Genomic DNA, 11,288 nt, shown 5'->3' on the forward strand with positions numbered 1-11,288 from the left:
TGTTGAAAGATTTCAGTTTGCATTCCATTAGTTCCCAGAACTTTGTTCTTTGCCAGTACCTTCTGAGTACTGAAGTGTTCCTCTAATTCCATCTCCTCTTGTTGTTGTTGTTGTTACGTGCTGTTGAGTCGGTTCTAACTTGTAGTGACCCTATATAGGGTTTCCCAGGAGTGTCTGGTGAGCTTGAACTGCCAACCTTTCTGTTCAAACCAACATTGCCATCCAGCGCATTAACCCACAGCACCATACCAGGACTCTTGATCACATACTGCTTCTTAAAATGATTGAACATCGACCATTTTTCTTTTTGGTAAGATGGCTCTGTGTATTCCTTCCATCTTCTTTTGCTGCTTTCTTCCTGCATCATTCAATATTTTGCCCATGATGGTAGTGGTTATGTGCTGTGGAGTCAGTTCCAATTTACAGCAACCCTGCATAGGGTTTCCGAGGCTGTAAATCTTTATGGGAGCAGAACCACTGGTGGTTTCGAACTGCTGACCATGAGATTAGAAGCCCAACTCATAACCACTACATTACCAGAGCTTCTTATTTTGCCTATAGACTCCTTCAATATTGTAAATGGAGGCTTGAATTTTTTTCTTAAGTTCTTTCAGCTCAAGAAATGCTGAGCATGTTCATCCCTTTTGGTTTTCTAATTCCAGGTCTTTGCACAGCTTATTATAATACTTGGCTTTGTCTTCTCAAACTGCCCTTTGATATTTTTGGTTCAGTTCTTTTTCCTCCTCATTTCTCCCATTTTCTTTAGCATCTCTACACTGGAGAACAAGTTTTAGAGTCTCTTCTGACAACTATTTTGGTCTTTTTCTTCTTTCTTGTCTTCTTAGTTCAGCCTGAACTTGCGTATGAGCAATTGATAGTCGGTTCTGCAGTCAGCACCTGGCCATCAATCGCTCATATTCAAGTTCAGGCTGAAGCTGAAAAAACTTAAAACAAGTCCAAGAAAGCCAACCTATGACCTTGAACATATCCCACCTAAATAAAAAGATTTCATACATTAGACACTAATGACCGAAGACCAGAAGAGTTATGGAATTATATCAAGAACTTCATATAGGAAGAAAGCAAAAGGTCATTAAGAAAGCAGTTGTTCAAATTTATGCATCAACCACTCAAGCCAGTGATGAAATTGAAGAATTCTACTAACTTCTTAGGTTTGAAATGGATCCAACATGCAATCAAGATGTACTGATAATTACTGCAATTGGAATGCAAAGGTTAGAAAGAAACAGGAAAGATCAGTAGTTGGCCATGTAACTGACTTCCAAATTTCTTGACATACGTGAGTGAGTGCCTCCAGTGCTGCATCAGTATGTTGAAAGATTTCAGTTTGCATTCCATTAGTTCCCAGAACTTTGTTCTTTGCCAGTACCTTCTGAGTACTGAAGTGTTCCTCTAATTCCATCTCCTCTTGTTGTTGTTGTTGTTACGTGTTGTTGAGTCGGTTCTAACTTGTAGTGACCCTATATAGGGTTTCCCAGGAGTGTCTGGTGAGCTTGAACTGCCAACCTTTCTGTTCAAACCAACAATGGTGATAGAAACAATGCTAGAGATCGTATGATAGAATATTGCAAGACCAGTGACTTATTCCTTGCAGATACCTTTTTTTTAACCAACATAAAAGACAACTATACACGTGGACCTCACCAGATGGAATACACAGAAATCAAACTGACTACATCTGCTGGAAGAGATGATGGAAAAGCTCCATATCATCAGCCAAAACAAGGCCATGGGCAGACTATGGAAACAAACTGTGCCACTAACTGCTCTGTGTTACCTGTGGGATCCATTGTTAAGTGCCATCAAGTTGGTTCTGGCACACAGCAACTCTGTATAGGGTTTCCAAGGAGAAGCTGGTGGGCTTGAACCACCAATCTTGTGGTTAGCAGTCCTGTGCTTATCCTGCAATGCCACATCAGGACTCTCTTGAAATACATAACACTTTTGAAGTTTATAAAGCCCCTTCAGCTATGTCTTAGTTATCTATGCCATTATAACACAAATACCAGGAGGCTTAAACAAACAGAAATGTAGGTCCTGCTGCTCAGCTCCAGTGTCCTGGTATCTCCTGTAAGAGGTGATGCAGGTCACACCCAGGGAAACACCTCTTATTTGTATTGGGCTGTGATCTGAGTCAGGGTGGTGATTTGAGTCTGGATGATACATCCCAACTGAATCCTGCCTCATTAACAGAACAGACAGAATTTAATCCCTTTTATTGCTGTTGGTAAGTGCGCTTGAGTTGATTCTGATCCGGTATGCTACTGCTGCATGCTGTGTGTTGTGTGCTGTTGAGTATTCATAACAACAGCAAAAATGGTCCCGACTCATAACAAACCCGTATAGGGTTTCTGGTAGCATAGTGGTTACAAATCAGGCTGCTAACCTCAGGGTCAGCAGTTCGAAACTACTAGCTGTTTTGCAGGAGAAAGATGAGGCTTTCTGCTCCTGTAAAAATGTACAGCCTCGGAAACCCTGTGCAGGGTTGCTATGAGTCGGAACCAACTCCACGGCACACAACAACAACACATCTTTATGGGAGCAGAAAGCTCATCTTTCTCCCGCAGAATGACTGGTGAACTCATACTCCCCCTTACGATTAGCAACCCAGTGCATAACCCACTAAGCTACTAGGGCTCCTTGTTGTTAGGTGCTGTCAAGTTGGTTCTGACTCATAGCAACCCTGTATAGAGTTTCTAAGGAAAGACTGGTGGGTTTGATAAGCATTAGCACTCTAGTGTTTATCTTATGGTGCCACATCGACTCCAGGGCTCCTTATAATGATAGCATATATAGGGTTTCCAAGGAATGGCTGGTGAATTTGAACTGCTGACCTTGCAGTTAGCACTCCAGTGCTTATCCTACAGTGCCACATCACATCAAGCACAGGTCAAACCCCAAACCCCATAACATAACATAATCCTGCCTTTTTAACTATAGGCCAAACCCAGTACCTAGTGACATTGAGTTGATTCTGATTCATGTCTTGTAAGACAGAGTATAGCTACTCCTTAGGGTTTCTTGACTAAATCTGTATGAAATCAGACGACCTTATCTTCTCCTGCACAGCAGCTAGTGGGTTAGATCTGCTGGTCTTATAGTTAACAATCCAATGCTTAACCCACTGTACCACCAAGGCTCCTTAAGCATAGGCAGAAGTTAGGGTTTACAACACCTCACAAAAGAGGATAATCATATAGTACTGGGAATCATGGCATACTCAAGTTGACACATATTTAGGGTGAGGACACTGTTCAGTTCATGACAGCATTAACTTAAAAGAACTTGTAAAATATTTGTTGTTTTTTCCTATTTTACTTGTGAGGAATTGAAGCTTCAGAGAAATCAACCAGTTTTCCAAATGTTATGCAATGAGGGAGTCTCAGAGTTTCACCTTGAGCCTGATCTCTTGACTCCTGTGATCTTTCCCACATTAAGATCTAAAGAGCTCCATGCTCCTTTCAGCTGAAAATGATTTCGAGTTTTCAAGTGTAGTTCTCAAAGCAATAGAGCAACAACAACATACGGAGTTTCTTTGGGAATGAGAAACAGTATGATTCTTACCTGCTGAGAATTTAAAATTGATGTACTTGTTCCATAGAAAGTGTGTTTGCAATGGGTAGAGTAGACTTGGGATGTGCCTTTTTTTTTTTTGTTTAGCTACTTGGTATGAAAATTGGGTATGTAAAATTACATTTTAAGGATAAATGGCATCATAGATGATCTAAAACAGTTGTTAACTTTTAGAATTTCCTAAATGACAAAGTGAAGTAATAATCCTTATACTTTTCCCAGATTTGGGAGGAAATTGAAATCATTTGTGTTTTATTAATCCCTGCTTTACGGACCCATTGGTCCATAATATGAGCAAGGTTCATTGGTGTAATAATTCTTTTCTGGCTTAAAATTATTGTGGCTTTCTTGAAGTAACATGTTTCTGAGCAGAAAGACGATTTTCTTAATTTTAATTTGTTGTTGTTAAGTGCCATCAAGTCAGTTCCAACCCATAGCGACCCTGTATAGGGTTTCTGAGAAGCAGCTGGTGAGCTTGACCCACTGACCTTTCAGTTCAAATGGCTTTGCAGTCTGGTGCATTAGCCCACAGCGCCACACCAGGACTCCTTTGATTAGCTTATTTAAAAATACAGAGTAGATCCCAATTTAAATTAATTGTAACAGATATTGTTAGATTAGTTTATCAGTATTGTTTTTATGTTGTTGATAGGTGCTGTGGAGTTGATTTCTACTTAGAGCAACCCCATGGGGCAGAGTAGAACTGCCTCCTAGGATTTCCTGCACAGTAGTGTTTACAGAATCCGATCACCAGGTCTTTCTCCTGTGGAGTTGCTTGATGGGGTTGAACCACCAGCTTTTCAGTTAGTCTTTCAGTTAAGACGAATGCTTAACTGATATGTCACCAGGATTCTTTATCAATTTTATGAAATATATATGGTAACTGAGGTCACTGTAACAATGTCCCGTATTGTACCTTGGAAACCCTATACAGGGTCGTTGTGAGTAGGAACTGACTTGGCACTTAACAACAGCAAATTGTATGTCTGATTCATCTCTTTGCATTCTTGGAAATTCCGTTTTTAAAAATTAACAAAAAAGACACTGAGTGATGCAAAGGCACTTATGCCAAGAATCTAAAAGTTCCTATCAACAACAATTTTCTCACACTTGTTTGTACATTTGGCCACTGCACGGACTGTCAGATTCATCTCTTACTATTTATGGTGTCACCATTGTACATAATGCAGTCCAGAATTCTGACAGTGAAGTAAAGCATTTTTGTGTCTTTCAAAGATTAACAGAAACAAGCGAGCTATAAATATGCAGTCACTGAGATATTAGAACTGGGAGCCAAAATTAAAACAAGAACAGACGTACCAGTTTTGTTTCCTGATTGTATAAATGACTAGAGTTATTGATAATGTGGCAGACAAGGCCATGCACAACTCAGTTTTGCATAATTGTTGTCATCTCTTTTCTTGCACCTGTTTTCCTGAGGTGATCCCCTTTCCACTGGATGCTAGCATATGCACATGTCCACCACCACCTGCACACCCTCTCTTACATGCACTTCGCTAAACAAAATCTGCTTTCTTATGCCTATCTATGGGCTTTTTCATATACTATTATGCCTGTAAAACATGACAAAACAAAAAAGAGAAAGTCAAAAATCCAAAGTAAAACAGAGCTTATAAAATTTATATGTATATTAACATCCACCCACCCACCCCCATTTGCTCCTTAGACCATTCTCGGCCCGCTTTCTTATTTTTAAAATAGACTTTTTGTTTTTAAGTGGGGAAAATGATATTTTGAAAGGAATTGTTGTAAATTATCCAACTGGATTCAAAAGCTCAGTTACATAAATTCAGAATTAGAGGTGGGAGTGGGGGAAGGTAGAAAAGTAAGGAAGGGAATGATAAAAAATCAGATTGGGAAAGAAATACTTGGGATTTTAATTTGACCAGGCCCTAGGATCTCTGGTAGCGTAGTGGTTATGAATTGGGCTGCGAATTGCAAGGTCAGCAGTTCAAAACTACCAACCGCTCTGTGGGAAAAAGATGAGGCTTTCTGCTCCCATAAAGATTTACAGCCTCAGAAACCCTGTTCAGGGTCACTATGGGTCGGAACCGACTCGACGGCACTTTACAACAACAACAACAAATATAAATAGAGTGTGATGTAACTGCCCAAAATGCTACATGTTATTAGGCTGTATTAGTGAAGAACAGCCTCTAGGACAAGGAAATACATTGTCCTGGTCCACTCTGCAGTGGTTATACCACTGGAGAAATTGGCCTGTTCTGAGCACAACGTCTGAGAATCATTGACAGGGGAGTGACAACTATGGTGAGAAGATCTAAGACTGTTGCTATAAAAAGGAACATGTGAAAGAACCAAGAATCTAAAGCCTTGAAAAAGAAAGCCTGGGTGAAGGGAGATGTTAGACATATTTGGATTTGGGAAGAAGGCTTTCTTAGACTTGTTCTGATTAGCCAAACTCCAAAACTAAGACCAAAAAGGCACAAGTTATAAGGAAGCACGTTCTCTTTAATTCAAGGGGAAATTAAACAGGATGGTAGAACTTCTGGTCACTGAAGGGATAGAGTGAATTTTACCACTGAACAGGAATAGTGTTAAATGGAGAGGTCAGTAATAAAATGGAGGAGTTGAATTAAATGAGATTTAGTAAACTAAAAGAGGAAACTTCTTAACTCTTGTTCATAGCCCACTTTTATAAGTAGGCGATTATACTGCTTATCATACTTGAAAGAATGAAAGATAAACAGGCTTTTTTGAGAAGTAAGTTTCAAAAAGAAACAAATTTCCAAAGCTATAATCACACGCTTCAGCTGGCTTTCCTTCAAAATTATTGTTTACTACTTCTCTCTTATTTTCTTAAATATTCAGCTAGGCTAAATTTTTGTAAGTTTCAGTTTGGTATACCACTAGGCCTCTTATCTCATTTGCAGCAAGTTTTATACTTTGCATAAAGTTTTATTTTGTGTATAAATCTGAAATATACAACTATAACAAAATGTGGCCTTAGCTGTAACAAAATTAAATTTACACAGTGGTCATAATTTGGTGGTACACCCGTGAAAGAGTTTGCAGTATGCCAGGACCTACCTTGTGAGAACTACTGGGTTGTAATGATTCTGGGAGTAAAGAATTGAAGAGAATTGGAAATAAAATATGAGATAATAAGAATACTTTAGGGAGATATAGTTACTTCCTGCTTCCCCATAATTTGGAAACAAACTGTACCCAACAAGAAACTCCTTTTATTTTTGAACCAAAAGGGCCCTTAAGCTGCTCTTTTTGTTACCCTTCATTTCTCCCTTCACTTCTTTCTAAATAGGATCTAGCATCCCTTCTTTTATGCTTCCCTGGGAGACTCCTTTGTGTTGAATTTCAAGATTCTGACTCATGTAAATTATGTGTGTGGCATTATAAAATGCAGCATACACACACAAAAATCTTAACCGATGAGCTAAGTTTCTAAACACATGATTAATGCGTTGTTTTAAATAAATATTGCAGATTTGCTTGATTTGTTGTTGTTAGTTGCTGTTGTGTTGGCTCCCACTCATGGTGGTGACCTTATACAGGACAGAATAAGACATTGCCATCTTCCTAAGGAGCCCTGATGGTGTTGTAGGATAAGCTCTGGACTGCTAACCTAAAGTTCCAAAGTTTGGGAGAAAGGTGAGGCTTTCTGTTCCCGGAAAGATTTACAGCCCTGAACCCTATACAGAATTGACTTGATGACAGTGAACTTGTTTTTTTCTTTTTTGGTTTTGGGTGGTATCCTCACATTGGTTCATCCTGATGTAGCATTGTGGATTAATGCACTGGACTGCGAAGTCTATTTGAACCGCAACATTGGTGATTGAAGCTTACCAGTTGTTCCTTGGAGATCCTATACAGGGTCGCTACGAGTTGGAACCGACTCAACAGCACTTAACAACAACAATTGTTTGATAAAGTGGAGGATCAGTGAAAATGAGAGAAATCTTTCGTGAGATGGGTTGGCAACCTCAGCTGCAACAATGTACTCAAACATTTGCTCAATCTCTCTCGCTTTCGCTCTTCTATATGCCCCAGATAATTATGTCCCTCAAGAGGACAATTTGATGAGTACAATATTAGGGAGGACGGGTAAAAAAGAAGTAAATAGAAAATATTTGCATGTAAATAACATTATTGTTGTTAGTGCCATCAGGTGGATTCCAACTCATAGCTATCCTGTATAGGGTTTCCAAGGAGCAGTGGGTTTGAACTGCTGACCTTGAAATCATTCTATAAGTACTTTTAAAACATTTGTTTTTAACTTTGTTTCATACCTTGCCTTGTGGAGTTGTGAGAGGCTGATGGATTTGCTTGTTGAGAAAAAAAAAAGAGCAATTCTCGTTTCACTTGAAATATTCTATCATTGAAAACATCAGTTTGTAACATTCAGAAGGACTTTTTATTTCAACTATTCAGACTTTAAAATTGAAACCACCAGTTTATATCATCTAAGAGGACTTATTTCAATTGTTATCTGAATTTGAAATTTGGTTAAATATATAGTATTTCCTATATTATATGTATACATAAGTTGATTGTAGACTCTTTCAAGCATATAGAACACTGCCTTTAAAAAAAGTTGATAAGCAAGGTGCTTTTATACCTCGAAATATTATTTGATTGGTTTTGACATGTACAGAGTGTCATATTAGGGGTTTGACCACATCAGTACATTTTTACTTGTTTTTCTGCATTCTTGTTGTGTACATGGACCTATAAAAACTTCAGACTTGCTTCCAAGCTATATGTGACATGCATCTGTGTAATTTATTTTTATTTTAATTAGTATTCCATATTTTTTATTTTCAGCATGTTAGAGCAAGATTCCAGGAAAATGAACCCTGGTGTGAAACCTGCAAATCAAAGGAGGCATCTTCTAGGATTTTCTGCTAATGAGGTGCAAGACACATCAGATGGGATCATCCAGAAAAATAGCTACAGGTTCAGTGGCATACATGTTTGTCTAATTGATTTAATGATACTAAAATAGAGAATTAAGTTGTATAATTTCACATCTAAATCTTTCAAACAAAGCTTTGACTATTGGACCAAGTTACCAAAGCTAGTTAATACATTTTTAAGCCCAGTTCTCTGAGTACATTTACTTTGAAACCTTCCCCAGTTTTATAGTTCGTGACCTTAAAATCCCAGATTGAATGCATTGAAATACATATTGAAACACATACAGTATGTAAGTGTCATATTGTATACAAGATACTTCAGTATAGTTGTTTTCTCTGTCCTGTGGTTGTATCTGATATTTGCTACTCTGTCCATCTGTGGATGGATAGGATATGGTGCATTGATATGGTTAACCCTATTTACAAGTATTAGGTAATATCATTTATATTTATTTATTGTGAACTTAGCTAGATCTTTCTCCCTTGTTACAATTTAATATTGCCTTGATAAATTCTGTATTGCTAGTCAATAACAGGAGTCCTAGTGTGTCACTATAGGATAAGCACTGGACAGCAAGCTTAGTTTGAACCACAGGGTTGGTGATCCAAACTCGCTAGCAGATCCTCGGAAACTGTATACTGGGTTGCTACAAGTCAGAACCAATTTATTGGTACTTAATAACAGTCAATAACAAGGAGTCCTGGTGTGGTGCTGTAGGATAAGCACTGGATTGCTAACTATAAGGTTGGTAGGTCAAACTTACCAGCACCTCTTCAGAAATCCTGTACAGGATCATTATGAGTTGGAATTGACTTGATGGCGCTTAACAATAACAACAGTCAATATAAAAAAGAATTAAAATTGTACAAAAATACAATTTCTATATTATGGTAACTAGAAGAAGATGATGGAGTCCTGGTGTGATGCTGTGGGTTAATACGCTGGACTGAAAGGTCGGTTTGACCCATAACGTTAGCAGTTCAAGCTCACCACCCACTCCTCAGAAACCCTATACAGGGTCACTATGAGTTAGAACCGATTTGACAGCCCTTAACAATAATAACAACAACATTTAAATGTGGACATTTAAAAAGTTGATTAATTTTTTAAAATATTTCCCTGCGTTATTTGGAATTTTTATTAGATCTGAATGGAATCAGGGTCTTGACTGAAAATATAAAGGGAGGTTAGAGTGTGGCAACCATGACATTGTATGTTGTTGCCATTAAAAATTTTTATATTATTATTGCTCTTAAAAGTTTTTACAGGCCAGGGCACCATAGAGGAATCATTCTTCTGATTTTTATCCTGCTGCTGCTGCTGTTTTTGTTGTTGTTAAATGCTGATGAGTTGGTTCCGCTCATAGTGATCCTTTATATGGTTTCTGAGGAGCAGTTGGTGGGTTTGAACTGCTGACCTTGTGGTGATCCTACAGCACCACACCAGGAGTCCTTTGATCCTGTTACACCCATACTATTGAATGAGATTATTATCATAGTCCTGTAGGCTTGTATTTACCAAAATGCTAGTATTTGTTTTTCAGGAACCTGCAGTATGCAAAGTAATAATATGCTAAATGTTGTGAAGGATCCAAGGGATTATCTAATAATAACTGTAATGCAATATAGAATGTGATAGCTGCCATGATTTTAGATCGCATGTAACAGTTTCTGGTTTTTGACATACCAAACTATGCCATACTTCTGGAATAGTGATCACCGTGATCATGTAACAGTTTGCCTGAATATTGTCAGAGTTTAATAGTATCTTTAATTTTGCTATATAGTTTTGAATTTTTTTGTTTTCCACATGTGCTCAATCAAAAGTTATATTGAAAATTTAACAGTTATATAATTTAGAGTTATTAAAATCCTGGTATGGTGCTATAGGATCAGCATTGGAATGCTAATCATAAGGTTGGTGGCTCAAGCCCACCAGCTGCTCCTTGAAAACCCTATACAGGGTCACTATGAGTCAGAACTGACTTGATGGCACTTAACACATTTATTAGGCACAGTGTTTCGTTCCATTGTACATAGGGCCATTATGAGTCAGGACCTGCTCCATGATACCTAACAACAAGTATATGAGGTTGAGAATGTACCACTTAGATATACATAACTTGTTGCTAAAAAATAGAATGAGATTTTTATTAGGTACTTGATGTTACAGTTCACGTAACATCCACTAACCAAATAAAAGCTATCACTTATTTACCCACATGAGAGTAAGGTAACATGGTGTTTCCTGAAAAGCATAGTACTCTGATTATACTAGTTCATTTTAGATGTCTCAGGGAATTTCCAGCTATAACTTATCAGCTTTCACAGCAGTAGATTCTCTGCTGCTGGCCTCTATTCCCCAACTCAGCATTGACTGTGTATGGTTGCGTTACTGGTCTTGATAAGTGTCTTAGTTATCCAGTGCTGTCATAACAGAAAAACCACAAGTGAATGGCTTTAACAAACAGAAATTATCTCATGATTTGTTGTTGTTAGTGCTCTTGAGTCAATTCTGACTCAAACCCCATGTTGGGTTTCTGAGGAGCTGTTGGTGAGTTTGAACTGCTAACCTTGCAATGAGTAGTCCAGTGCTTATCTTATAACACCACAGCTAGAAATTTGAATTTAGGGTGCTGGAACTAGCAGAAGGATTTCTCTCTGTTGGCTCAGAGGAACATGTTTTTGTTTCTTTTGAGTTTCTGATCCTGTGGGGATCTTCATATGCCATCTCTCTTCACCCATAGTTGCTTCTGCTGGTTTATTTAATCCCTTTTA

At 38.2% G+C, this 11,288-nt stretch overlaps 1 protein-coding gene across 1 annotated transcript in view; it reads left to right on the plus strand.

Moving 5' to 3' along the window:
• ATF6 (activating transcription factor 6) overlaps window positions 1-11,288 on the plus strand; it is a 294,776-nt gene that overhangs the window by 118,193 nt on the left and 165,295 nt on the right. The window contains exon 11 of the mRNA XM_006873435.1: window positions 8,419-8,550. Coding sequence (XP_006873497.1) covers window positions 8,419-8,550 — 132 coding nt within the window. The remainder of the gene's footprint in view (window positions 1-8,418; window positions 8,551-11,288) is intronic.

The sequence above is a fragment of the Chrysochloris asiatica genome, unplaced genomic scaffold (assembly GCF_000296735.1).
Source record: "Chrysochloris asiatica unplaced genomic scaffold, ChrAsi1.0 scaffold00241, whole genome shotgun sequence".
Lineage (NCBI taxonomy): Eukaryota > Metazoa > Chordata > Mammalia > Afrosoricida > Chrysochloridae > Chrysochloris > Chrysochloris asiatica.